Genomic DNA, 13,667 nt, shown 5'->3' on the forward strand with positions numbered 1-13,667 from the left:
CTAAAGTAGACTGTCTAAGGCAGTGATTCTCAACCTTCCTAATGTCTCAACCCTTTAATACAGTTCCTGTGGGTTGCGACCCACAGGTTGAGAACCGCTGAAAGGTTTAATGGCTTAAAATGTAAGTCCTGAGTCTTTGCTTCCGGCAGTTGGCAGACACAATATTCTGGTGCCTTCCTACAGCAAAGCAGTCACAGATGCAGCTTGTGGGTGAATCTGCCATGGTCTTGGAGATCTGCCTTCTACACAGGTTACCTGTTCTCCATGTTAGTTGTCCCAAACTCAGCTTCTTACACAGAACCCAGAGTAGTGTCCATGTCTCAGCAGGCGTGCAGCTCTGCTGCAGGTGGGACAAAGGGCCAGCCCAGATGTGTACCAGTCCTTCAGGCAAAGGCATGTGAGAGTGAGCCCACACCCAGCACCTCTCACATCACCCACCTGCTGGCATACCTGACTGACACACTGACCGAGCTGCCAAGCCGGCCCCCAGGCAGAGAGACGAGCACAGGGTGCAAGGCCTGCCATACCTCCCACACCCACATGTCTCCAGACCCCTCCAACCCCACTTGCCCTCAGCGGCAGCATGGGGAGCTGGGTTGGGGGCCAGATGCTGATGGTTACTGCACCCTGCGATGGGGGTGTGTTCTTCAGGCAGCTGGAAAGAGGCAGGACCGAGCACACACTCCTCAAAGGAGACAGAGGGATCCTCTGGCTGTGGACACAGGGCACACAGGACTGGGATTGCTTGGCAGGCGTGACATCAGCCACGTGGAGGTTCTCAGAAGGAAACCCCAACTTAGGAGCAGGACTCGCAGGTAATGGTGGTCTCTTTTATCTTTTAGTGCCGTGTTCACCTGGACAAACCTGCTGGTGGTGGTGGTGGAGCTGGACGGGTCGGAGCAGGAGGCCCTGGACCTGGTCCCACTGGTGACCAATGTGGTGCTGGAGGAGCACTACCTGGTGGTGGGCGTGGTGGTCGTGGTGGACGTGGGTGTCATCCCCATCAACTCACGTGGTGAGAAGCAGCGCATGCACCTGCGGGACGGCTTCCTGGCCGACCAGCTAGACCCAATCTACGTGGCTTACAACATGTAGGCTAGGCCTCCATGCACTTTTCGGGTGTGAACAGCATTCTGGGTGTCACCTGACATGTGCAGACACGAGGGCAACGTCCGCCAGAGGAGCGGAGCCTCCGTGTGGAGGAGGATTCTCACAGTCACCACGGCCTGGAGACGAGATGTGAATTTTGAAGCTTGCTCATAAAGACTTGGATTCCTGCCTTCAGTTTGTTGGAAAAGCCCATTTCAAAAACTTTCATTTCATTTCTTTTCTTTTTTAATTATTGGATAATAAGTGCTTTCTTCGTAAATGTGGTATTTTGTTAAGCCGAAATAGCAATTAAAAAAATCCTGCCCTCCAGATGGGTTCTTTTAAACAATTTATGTAGTGTGACAAAGAATCGTTTTCTCTGTTTTAATGTGTCATGAAATCTTAATGACATGAATCTGTTACTAATTTAAGCCATTGCTAGGTCTCATCCTTCTAGGAAAGTTAATTGAGGTACGAGAAAACCTTCCAATAGCACCTTCCAATTAGATTTTAGCAGCTTTCTTTGTCAGAAATGTGCTGGGGAAACAAAGGCTGATGTATGGCCTTTGAAGTTAGCATAGAATGAGAAGAAATTATAAATAAGGTGTATTTCGGCAACTATCTTGCAAATATCTTTGTACTAAACTAAAAAGATAAAATAAGTTAACTTCCTCAATATGTAATTATGTACAAAACGTTTAATTTATTTTGATCTCTTTAGAAGTATAAAAGAGAAAAACATTCAAGAATATTAAAGTCTTGTAATGTTTGCTAATATAAAAAGTGTTGTATTATCTTGCGTGGATAGTATCACAACAAATATATATATGAAATATAAATTCACTAATGAGAAAGGGGACTCTTAACGCAGAGCTTGTCCCATGCATGGTGTGCCCTCCCTGTTCTTATACACCTGCAGCCGCAGGCACCACAGCCCTGTCTGGAGCTTCTGCTAGGACTGGAGCCCAGCCTTGAAGTCGCTGCCACCTGTGGGTGGTGATAGGAGTTAAAGCTGAACGTGCACTATTTTCTTGTCGCTGTGGGCAGTGGTGACCGTGGGGCCAGCATGTGCTATGCTGGCCGCACTGAGGGGCTTGGGTGGGCAGAGAGCACTGTTTTCTTAGCTGCAAGAACTCGTTGCACAATGGTTTTTTTGTTGCTTTCCTTAGTGTTACCTTGTTTGGTCCTGGGTGTGAAAAGGGTGATGTTCTTTGGTCATTCACACCCAATTGTGTTGATTTCTCCCCAGAAGGCCAGTGTGGAGTGGACAGAGTGTCCAGAGCTCACAATGGTGATTGTCCCCTTAAGATTCAGTCAACTCTGCGTGAGCCCTGGTCTGTGGGCTCCCTGGGGGGAGCATGGCCCAGGTGCTCCTAACAGAGCTCAGCTGAAGCAAGAACCCTCCCCCTCCCAATGGCTTTGCTTTGTCTCCCATGGTGAGCACAGCCCTGGGCTCTGTCACTGCCCAGCTGCCTCACTCACCTCTCAGAGCCCCTCTGCACTTCTGTACAAGTCTGCCCTTCTGCAGCCAACCAAGCAGGGTGGTATCAGCAATCCAAGAGAGGTTTATTTTTTAACTGCCCCAAAGTGACCCTCAGCAGCTCTCGGTACCAGATACGTGTGACTGAGGTGCTGCTGGGCAAAGTCTGGATTCTTTTTTCATTGCATCGCGGGCAGTGTCTGCCTTTGCTATACGCAGTCAGCAGTTAGCCCTTTGCTAGAAGAGTTTTGTTTGACTTCTGAGATCCAAGGCTGATTATTTAAAAAAAAACAAAGTGGCACATTTTCTTAGTGCCTGCATACATGGTGTGTCCTTCCACCTCCACAGATCATTTGATTCTTAAAATACTGTTTGACTACATTGCTCTGTGTGTTTCTCTACATGCTTCAGACACACACCCCTAGTCGTCTTCCTTCGGGGGCAAAACCATACACATAGAAGAAGACATTTCTTACACACCCCACCTGTCTAAGGGGGAAAGAAGCTTAAGGGTTCCTGTAAGATGTTGATTGTTGAACATAATTGCAGCGTGCAGGGAATATTTGAGGTCCGCTTACGTAGGAAGCAAAAAAACACAGATGTCACTTCAAATGCAATTTAAACCTTTAGCATATCAACTCTGCATTCAGGGAGGTGATGCTTTGGTGCAGATGTGAACGCAGTTAATAGCAAGTCTCTTCTGCACCCTGTCATCTCCAATGTAGAGTTCAGGTTCAAAAGGTTTGGTGGGCTGGGATTGAAGTTTGGTTGTGCAAGAAAAAGGAGAGGAGACACTTGCGTACCACCAGTTTCAGCAATAAAGAAGGATTGTTCTGTATTAGAAATTGTACTGTAGATAAATCATTCATGAGAATGTAAAAAATGTTTGTCTTGTGACCTTGTGCTTTTGAAGTCAGACAAAACTGTGTAATCAACTTGCACAAAAAGAGGGTACACTATGAACGTACACACACCTAACAAACAGGAGCAGATTCCTCATGGTGCTTGTTTATTATATATATTTAATCCTGCTTGACACTTTACCCAAGGGAAACAGTCCCTTTTATCAGTTGAATGTTAGCAGCGTTATTTCAGAGTGTGGTGACTGGTTAGAGAAATTCATGTACTCAACCAATCACAGTTTCAAACAAAATTTTTACGTGCAAAGGACAGCAACCTTCTTGTATGTTAAACCACCAGTATGCTTTGTACATCTGTGATAACGCCTGTTTTATATTCAAATGAACAAATAAAAGCTTTTATTTTTGTTGCTCTGAAAATAGCAGTTTCTTAATTGGTCCCCTAGAAAAATGTCTGGGACAGCTTCGATCCCAGGGAGGAAGTGACTCCTGCAGGGAACGTATCTGACTGTTTACATAATTTGTTGCATAACTTAGTACAGATGATCATACTTGGAACAATGTTTAAATTTTGATGTGGGCATTTATTGCTAAAAATAATTCCTATGGCAACAAATGTTTTGTGAATTGTTTTTTAAATTCTTTTAAATATATCTAAATATATTTGTTCACATTTGCTGCAAGTGTACAGATTATTGGTGACTTCGGGACTAACAACGTGAGCCCTGTGTGCAGGTCTTTCTGGCAGCTGTGTCACAAAGAGCATGCGTCAGGAAGTGTAGGACTGGTTGACTACTGTAGCCCAAATCAGCTTTATTCATTTGTCAACCCAAACCCCTATCTTTGTTGAAGATGTGAGAATTCTTATGGCTTTGTCTTTTGGAAAACAGGAGCAGGTTAACTGATCTTCAGCCTACTAGTTAACAAAAGATAAATCTTTCTACACATGAAAACAAATCTGCACACAGAGCACTAGCAATAGCTAAGCACCTTCCTGTTCACCCCCTCCGCTAGTTTGTGTTCAGGACCAGCCCTTGCTGCCTGGAGACAGTGCTGAGGGTGGGTGAGAGACAGTGGCTGGCGTAGACCTGCCTGGGTGCATGGAATTGAATGGAGTATCTTAAGGGAGGAGCACTTCTCCGCACGCCCCAGTTTCTCAGAGGGCATCCCTAAGAATGACAGGCTAGCTGTAAACAAGGTGACCAAGGGGCTTGTCCCTGGAGCCCTTCTTCAGATAGTGCGTGTGCCTGTGTGTGAGTACAGATCTGTGCTGTTGTGTTCTGTACCCACCAACCCTCAAACAAGGCTTGAGTTCTTGGGACTCTACCAATATTGTTTTGCTTGGCTGGTCCCATATCACTCTGTCTGTGACGACTGATGTCTATGTGCTGAGCTTGGGATGGTCTGTGCAGCTAGTTAGAAGCAATGAGGCTGCTTCCATGTAGACATTCCTTAGCAGAAGGAACCCTTTCCTTGCTGTGATGCTCAATCCAACCAACTACATTTTCTCGGTAGAACTCACAATTCCTGATCTGTATTGATGCCTAAATATTTTATTTTCTACCAGATTCCACAAAGTCATGCTGGGCTCTTCTGCAACCTCCCCTGTAATCCCTGGGCTCTATCTCCAATGAGAGCTTCAGCCTATGTTGTGATTATCTCCCTCTGGCACATCTGGCTCAAGTCTCTCAGCTACTGCCTCATACTGTGTTTTGGCCTTTAAATCTGTGAACAAAATGACAAGACCATCCTCATACCTTATCAAGAGGTTTGGACTAGCCCCATGCTGACGTGGCCTGTTATTTGTGATGGTGACATCTTTGGGTAGCTGGCGGGCCTGGCCTGCCCAAGGAACCCAGGTGTACTCCCTGGGTCGCCCTCCGTCTCTCCTCTTCCTCACTAACCTAGACTTAGATGTCCATGGCAGAGTGAGAATGCAGCTGACTATCATGCTGGGGCCAGCTCAGCCCCATTTAGAGCCAGCATTTGAGTGGCTGATTAGAACAAAGCAGATTTCTGTCACTGCCTCAGAGACTTTGGCTTTTCACCTACACCAACTACAAAGACATCTCAGCAAATACCTTCTGCATGGCGGACACCTACTCAGACAAGGCTTCTTCCCAGGCTTGTTTCTTCCCAGGGCTTTGCCTGCCAGGGGAAAGAAAGGCCCAGGAGGCAGGAAGGTCACACCACAAAGTGGGCAGAATACAGCTTCCCTCGCTCCCACTGCCCACAGCAGAGTGTCTAAGATACCACGTCTAGGGTCAGGGCCAGGTGCATGTCCAGGTGGAGCCCCAGGAGATCCATCCTTATTTCAGGAGGTGTAGAGTGACCCGTAAAATGGTAGAGCAGTATAAACCAAAAGCAAGAAGAAAGGGTAAATGTTGTCTGTGCTATGCTAGTGGAGCAGGAGCTTCAGTGCTAGAGCTCTGGAGACAGACGAGGGAAAACACCCTGCTCCTGACTATGCTAACTCCTGATAGGGACAGACCCGTGCAGCTGGGGGAGCAAGGCATACTTTCACTGGGTGCCTGCCTCAGCACGTGACATGGGTGAACACTGACCACCTCAAAGCTGAGCAGAACCAAGGACTGCTTCTGCCCTGGAGCCCCTGGGGATGAGTGAGACCATTCTCAGAAATACCTGAAAGTAGTATAGATTGAAAGTGGGGAAGAAGAATATAAGGGTGCACAAGGGGCCTGGTCCAAGTGGACATCTTGTGACAGGGGTGTCCAGTCGACCATCTGATGCAGGTTAATGTAGAATAGACTGGAAGGAAAGGGCCTTAATTTTGCTTCACTGGAGGAAAATCATGATCCAGAAAGCCTGACCTCAATTCACAGGTGACATTGCAGACGGTGTCTCTGGGATCTGACAGGGCACATGAGCATCTGACTGTGTCTCTTGGGCCTCACGGGATAGGTAAACACCAGGACTGTGTCTTCTGGACCTCACCACACAGGTAACGTCATAGACTATGTCCCCTGGACCTGTAACCACCAGGACTGTGTCTCCTGGACTTAACAGGTAAGGTCCTGACTGGCAGGTAAGGCAGGTAAGCACCTGACAGGTAATCAGCAGGACTGTGTTGCCTGGGCCTTATGGGACAGATAACCACTGGGACTGTGTCTTCTGGGCCTCACAGGACAGGTAACCGCCAGGACTGTGTCTGCTGGACCTCAACTCACAGGTAACCATGGGGACTGTGTCTCCTGGTCTCCAGGACTGTGTCTCCTGGAGTTCTTGGACAGGTAACCACCAGGACTGTATCTCTTAGACTTCATGGATAGGTAACTACTAATCTCATTTTCTGTAGATTCCCTATTCTGGAAATTTCATATAAATGGAATCAGATGATATATTGTCTTTGGTGACTGGGTTCTTTCACTTGGCAGAATGTTTTCCATAGTCATCATGCTGTTGTGTGTGTCAGAATTTTCTTCCTTTGTAAGTCACAGTAATATTCCCCGTGAGTATACATCTGTATTACACCACATTTTATTTATCCACTTGTCAGCTAATAGAGATATGGATTGTTCCCACTCTTTGGTTATTAAGATTGATACTAACTGTGGGATTTTTGTTTGTTTGGCATGATTTGTTTTTAGAGTTTTTACATTCATTTCCTGTATCTTTTCTGTCTTAGGTTGGAGTTTTTTGAATTTTATTTTATTATGGAAAAAACACTAAACATGAGACCTAAACTTAACAACTTAAAGTGTGCAGTACATCATTGCTAACTAGAGGGACAGATTAGGTCAGTCTTGAGAACTTGCTTATCTCGCATCATTGAAACTTTATGCCCCTAAGATTAGCAACACTCTTCTCCAAACCTTTGGCAACCACAACTCTACTCTCTGATTCTTTGTGTTTGGCTGTTCCAGACACCTCAAGCCGGTAGAATTAGCGTGTGTCCTTCTGTGCTGACTCACCCTGCTTGGCACCATGTCCTTGGAGGCCACACAATGCCACTTTGGCATAAGGAATATTTTGAGCTAAAGGCACAAGAGAAAAAGCAGATAAGAAAAGGGCATTCTAATCTCCCCTTTCTTCTCCTGCAAATAGGAGATTAAAACTCCCATGTGAAATAGCCTCTCTCTGTGGGAGGAAAGAACGTTCTTCACTAGGGAGTCCTAGCTGAGAGCATCCCGTGCAAATAGACCTGTTTAGAAAGTCCCTATCTTCCTTCAGCCTCCTATACAGCTGAGCTGCTTTTCTACTCTAAGATTGTTGCTTTCTGTTCCACCTCATCTGAAAGCATCTAGGCCAGTGGTTCTCAACCTTTCTAATGCCGTGGCCCATTAATACAGTTCCCACAGGTAGAGAACCACTGATCTGGGCTTTGCCAGTTCCTTGAGTCTCCCTTTCCTTCTCAAGCCCTGTGTCCCATAAGGCTTATGTGACTGTGTTTGCTTTTTTCCCTGTTAATCTCAAGCCTGGCCTAGGAGAGTGGTAAAGTTTCGCCTCCCTACATCCTCCAAGATTTCTTCCATGTTGTCACGTTTCAGAATTTCTTTATTTTCTAGGCTGAATAACATTCCATTTTATGTATGTGCCACATTTCCTATCTAAGGCAGTGCAGATAAACATTTAGGTTTTTCCCACTCTTGGCTCTTGTGATCACTGTTGTCCTCCCCACTGCCCTCTACTGAGCCTGCAGGTATCTGTTTTCACTGTTCAAGCCTAGCCCAAGAAAGCCAAGAACAGGAGATGCAGAAAAACAGGTGCAACTCAAGGGCTGCAGGGGGAAGGACTCCCCCAGACAGGACCAGGTTGAGGAGGGCACCCCCAGTAAGATCCAGGTAAGAGGACATCCCTGACAGCAGGAGTGTCAACGTCTGGGTAGGTGGGCGTTCCCTCAACAGGGCAGGGGTGTGGAGGGTGCCCCTTCATGGCTCACAGGGTTCAGGCCTAAAAATGGGAGCCGTGTCCCTGCCCAGGGCGCAGGATGCAGAGGGCTGAGGGTCTGTTGTCTCTGGGAGGCTGAGTTGTGGGGATAATTCTGAAAGGCTTTCTATGAACATTGGTGAAATCCAAATAAAAGTGTTTAGAATGTCCTCTTTTGCTTAAGGATCAGCAATAGTAAGAAACTGAACATAAATCACAAAATATTTAGCAGAGTCAAATCCCAACATGTAAGCTGCTCAATCCCACTCCCCTCTGTTCTCCCATCAGCAGGTAAACAGCAGAATCATACAAACAGTCTGTTAAGTTTAAGGCTCAGTCTTTCCTAGTTTTCATGATGTTCTTCAGGATAAGTCAGAGTGGACTGTCACTCGCTTTCTGGTCCTACATTAATGCAACATCAGGGGAGCACAGCTGGCATGGTGCAGACACACATACACACAGCACACTTACCTGGGGCCTATGTCTGTCTTTGAGAGGAAACAGGAGACACTGATGGAGTCACTCTGAGACGGCTTCTGAGCAAGGTGTTTAGCCTTCATGAACACCTCCCCCCTGGCGGAGACACTGTCCATGCTTCACCTTGCAACTTCTAACTTTATATCAACTTTAAAACTGAAGCTCATTTTAAAATCCTAATTTTACCCTAGTTAGATAAAAACAGGCTCTTCTTCTAAAGAGGCTCTTCCTCCTAAACATAATTTCCCTCAGTCTTTCTTCTTCCTTTTCCAGCATGTTCCCCATGTGCCCCTTCTCTGACCCCCACAACCTCACTGGCTGCTCTTGTAGCTCAAAGGCACAGCCCCAGGAAACCCTCCTCAGGCCAGACCCTCCTGTGCCCCGGCAACCCCTCTCAGGCCAGACCCTCCTGTGCCCCGGCAACCCTTGGGCATCTCAGGCCAGACCCTCCTGTGCCCCGGCAACCCCTCTCAGGCCAGACCCTCCTGTGCCCCGGCAACCCCTCTCAGGCCAGACCCTCCTGTGCCCCGGCAACCCCTCTCAGGCCAGACCCTCCTGTGCCCCGGCAACCCCTCTCAGGCCAGACCCTCCTGTGCCCCGGCAACCCTTGGGCATCTCAGGCCAGACCCTCCTGTGCCCCGGCAACCCTTGGGCATCTCAGGCCAGACCCTCCTGTGCCCCGGCAACCCCTCTCAGGCCAGACCCTCCTGTGCCCCGGCAACCCTTGGGCATCTCAGGCCAGACCCTCCTGTGCCCCGGCAACCCCTCTCAGGCCAGACCCTCCTGTGCCCCGGCAACCCTTGGGCATCTCAGGCCTTGCCTGTAACCCTCAGCATCGCACTCCTTGCTCACTGAACCCTTTATTTTCCTTTGTGACCCCCCCCAAAGGTGTTTGCTGTAGAAACAGAAGGAGGAAAAGCAGCTGTCTAGAGCCTGCGTGGCTTCTCTGTACTTTCTCCAGCTCGCCCTTCTTAATTGGCTTCCCAGTACTTTTCCTGCTAACTTTTTGCTTTCTCTGTGTCTTCTGAATTTCCTTAGCATTCTATGGTTTCCAGTATTCTTCTTTGCCTTGTTCCTGGAGGGCAGAGACTGTTTCTTGCTGTTCAGCGTTCATGAAGCTGCCTGATTGCAAAAGAGGAAAGGTCAACACTTCTCCAGCATGGGGCAGCTCTGGGCTCATCTTCTCCGCAGTGTGAGGTACAAGTTGGCCAGTGTGGAGCCCCAAGGGGACTCTCTGCTGCAGCATGAAATGCCAGTTTGGAACTTGCTGACGTGATGATTTGTAAGTCTCAAATCTGAGACTGAAACAGATCAAGTACCTACACTCAGGAAAGGGAAGAAGTGACCTTTATTTCAGCTTTTTTTTTTTTTCTGAGTTTCACTTTTTTGCCTATGGTAGAGTGCTATGGAGTCACAGCTCACAGCAACCTCAGACTCTTAAGCAACTCTCTTGCTTCAGCCTCCTGAGTAGCTGGGACTATAGGTGCCTGGCACAATGCCCAGCTATTTTTAGAGATGAGGTCTCACTCTTGCTCAGCCTGGTCTTGAACCTGTGAGCTCAGGCAATCCACCCACATCTGCCTCCCAGGGTGCTAGGATTATAGGCATGAGCTACCAGGCCCAGCCTTTTTCAGCTTTCTGATATCTGCTGTGGGATAGCTCCCATCTACTCCCAGTAAGGTGCTGACAGGGTCCCTCTGTCCAGCATTGGCAGCCACTGGCCACATCTGAGTGTGGCCAGCCTGGACAGAGACTGAAAATATAAAATACCCAATTTTGAAGACTTAGCATAAAACAAGAATATAAACTATCTCTTAATGTTTAATGACACACTTCAGTGACATTTTAGATGTGTTAAGATGTATTAACATTAATTTTGCATTTTTAATATGACTATTAGAAAATGTAAAGTTACATGTATGCTTCATGTATTTTTATTTTAATAGCTTTGCTTCACAGGGTTCATCCTTTCCCTTCAGTGGCTCTTGAGCCTTTGTGAGCATACTCACCTTTAAGACTTTGTCTCTCTCTCATGGCTGACAGCATGGGTGTCACCATGGGTCATGGACACCTGGCAGGGTCCCCAGCACCCCAGACCCACCGTCTCACAGCCTACATTTTATTAAGGGCCTCACATGACTTGGGAGCACATGGAAGCTTGGGGCTGAGACCCAGATTGAGGACAGGCCTCCACAGCCTCCTGCCCATATTTTTGCTTCACCCAACCTGCTAGGTCAGGGGCCAGATGATCGTGGGCCTTCGGGAGTATAGAATTCTGTGCAGTATGGTGTGCATGTATGTGCATTTTACAGGAAAGGATCCATTGCTTTTTCCGTGATGTTAGTGAAGTGGTTTTCTCCTAGGAAGTCCCCATCAGCAACACTAGGAACTTGGTAGCAATGTACATGCTAGGGGTGGGACCAGCCCTCCTTTTAACAAACTCTCTAGGAGATCCTGATACCAGAAGCTCGAGAACTAAGGGTGAACAGGACTGATGGGCCCGAAGTTGAGACTGGTGCAGGATGAGCTGGCGAGGGAAGAACAGTGGCGGGGGAGGTGAGGCGTGTGAGTCCAGCTGTGTGAATTTGATGATGTTGACAATGTCAAATGTTCATTGAATAATTTTCTGCCTATACATTCAGCCTAGCACAAGGGTTAAGAAAATGGGCTTTCGGTGGCACCTGTGGCTCAAAGGGTAGGGCGCTGGCCCCATATGCCAGAGGTGGCGGGTTCAAACCCAGCCCTGGCCAAAAACTGCAAAAAAAAAAAAAAGAAAATGGGCTTTGCCATCTGAGACCTGGCTCTGCCACTCACCAGTTGGGTAAGTTTGGGCAAATTATGAAATCTTTCTAAATTTATCTGTCTACACTTAACCTTGTTTTGAGAATGCAAACCAAAGCTATTGCTTTACTATGCGGGTTGCAAAGACTGCTTCCACATGAGTATGCTATTTCTGTTTTTTGTTTCTTGGTTACTGTTAAGTGGCAATCTGCTTTTTATTTTCAAAGCTGCTTGCATCACTGATCTGGCTTTGCCTCCACTCTCACCCTCCACTCACAGAAGCCCCACTGCCCCTTCCCTCCCAAGCAAGCTCCATCTTGCCAGAACCCTTCTTTCTTTCCACTTAAGTCAATGACTTTGTGATACCTGTGGAAACATGGGTTTTGTCATTGTTAGTCTGGACATTTTTAATTGAAGAGGCTCTTACAGAACACAGTTCTAATGACGAAGGTCTAGAATCAGAGGTGGTGACTGAGAGAGGCACCTCACTCACAAATGAGGGCAAATCTTGATTAGAAAAATGGATCTAGCAAAACAGAGACAAGATGAGGATGAAAAGAATGATACTGTTACCGTTGAAAATGTTGGATTCCTACAGTAACTAGAACTTTAATATTTACACCTACAGGGGAAGAGTAATGGGAACCAGGTGGAGTGCCCACTGTGGACACCAGCACTGAAACCTGGGACTGGTATTGATGCCACCATACTGATAAGTGAGACAGCAGAGGACAAACCTTGGCTGCCTCCAGGTGAGAATCTGCTCAACTCTGAGCAGTGCATTAGTTTTTCAGGCTGATTTCCAATAACTAATACAGAATAATCATCCTCTGCTTTTAAAAACAAAATATGGTCTTTTTGAGACCGGTATAAGTAAACTGAATTTAAATGTTTAAGTAAATGCTTTATATTTAAGACACTTTAGATAGTTGCCAATGAATGAACAACATTTAGCCCAATGGTTTTCAACCTGTGGGTCAGGACCCATAGAAACTGTATTAAAGGGCCACAGCATTAGGAAGGTGAGAACCACGGATTTAGCCACAGTTGTATCTGGTTCAGTGGTTCGGTATAGGGGACTGGACTAAATGAACAATTAACAGATTTTTTTTTTAAATACATTTATTAACCAATGTTAACACATTAAATGAATCTATATATTGCTAGTCAGAGCAGCTTACAAAATGCCAGAATGCATCATAGAACTGGACAGCCACAATGAGTACGTACAATGTGCATAGTGGCTAAGCTCAACACCTGGATATAGCTTTATGATTTGCAGGAAATTTTTAATAATGATTCCTAAAACAATCAATTGTAGTTTTACCTAAAACTTTTACAAAACCAGGCCACAATCTCTTTTTTTAATTTTGTTTTTTTTTTTTTTAAACACACAGTTTTCACGCTGTATTAACTTGGAAATGTGCAACCGTGTCAACCGAGACAAAAAAGCCAAAGGAACACAAATCTCACTTTCATGCAGCTATCAGTTAAGTATTACATACTCTGGAATGATTTTACACCAAAAATATTTCCACAATAACTTGCTTTCATAGGGGTGGATCGAAGTTTTAAAACTTGAAAAACAATGAAAGGCTATGTGTTTGTGGATCTGACACCTCCCTCAGCGCCGAGCACCGCGGCACCACAGCCGCAGAACAGCAACGGGGGAGCAGTGATGCTGGTTACTGGGCAGTTCAGACATGAGGTATGAAACGGGCTCCTGGGTACATCTTACGAAATATTGTGCACCATTTGGCAGTAGTTTGTCAATTAGCTTGTGTCACCACCATCTGCAACAGCATCAAGATTGGATGGATATTTCACAGAAGACTTAGTTACATTTTTATCTTCAGAGTGACCCTGACAAACCTGGAGAAAACTTTTTCAAAGGCTTTTCTCCTGATTCTTTCACTTCCACTGTGAGTAATTGCTTTAATAAATATCAAAGGTCTAAATAAATATTTACAAATTATTTCTCTAACCTCAAAAAATAACTAAATGATAAATGGGAATTTAACTTGGTCTAAGGTCAGTCTTTAAAAAAAACAAAAATCGTGAGATATTTTTAAAGAAAAGTAATTTAAGTTTTC

The 13,667-nt window shown here is 46.2% G+C and overlaps 1 protein-coding gene across 7 annotated transcripts in view; it reads left to right on the plus strand.

Moving 5' to 3' along the window:
• DIP2C (disco interacting protein 2 homolog C) overlaps positions 1-3,849 on the plus strand; it is a 265,905-nt gene extending 262,056 nt beyond the window's left edge. For 6 of the 7 annotated variants that reach the window (XM_053572384.1, XM_053572385.1, XM_053572386.1 and 3 more), the window contains one exon: positions 843-3,849. In XM_053572384.1, coding sequence (XP_053428359.1) covers positions 843-1,095 — 253 coding nt within the window. In that variant the 3' untranslated portion in view covers positions 1,096-3,849. The remainder of the gene's footprint in view (positions 1-842) is intronic. The other variant, XM_053572388.1, reaches the window with a different exon arrangement.
• The last annotated feature ends 9,818 nt before the right edge of the window (positions 3,850-13,667 follow it).

The sequence above is a fragment of the Nycticebus coucang genome, chromosome 20 (genome assembly GCF_027406575.1).
Source record: "Nycticebus coucang isolate mNycCou1 chromosome 20, mNycCou1.pri, whole genome shotgun sequence".
In the NCBI taxonomy this organism is placed as follows: Eukaryota; Metazoa; Chordata; class Mammalia; order Primates; family Lorisidae; genus Nycticebus; species Nycticebus coucang.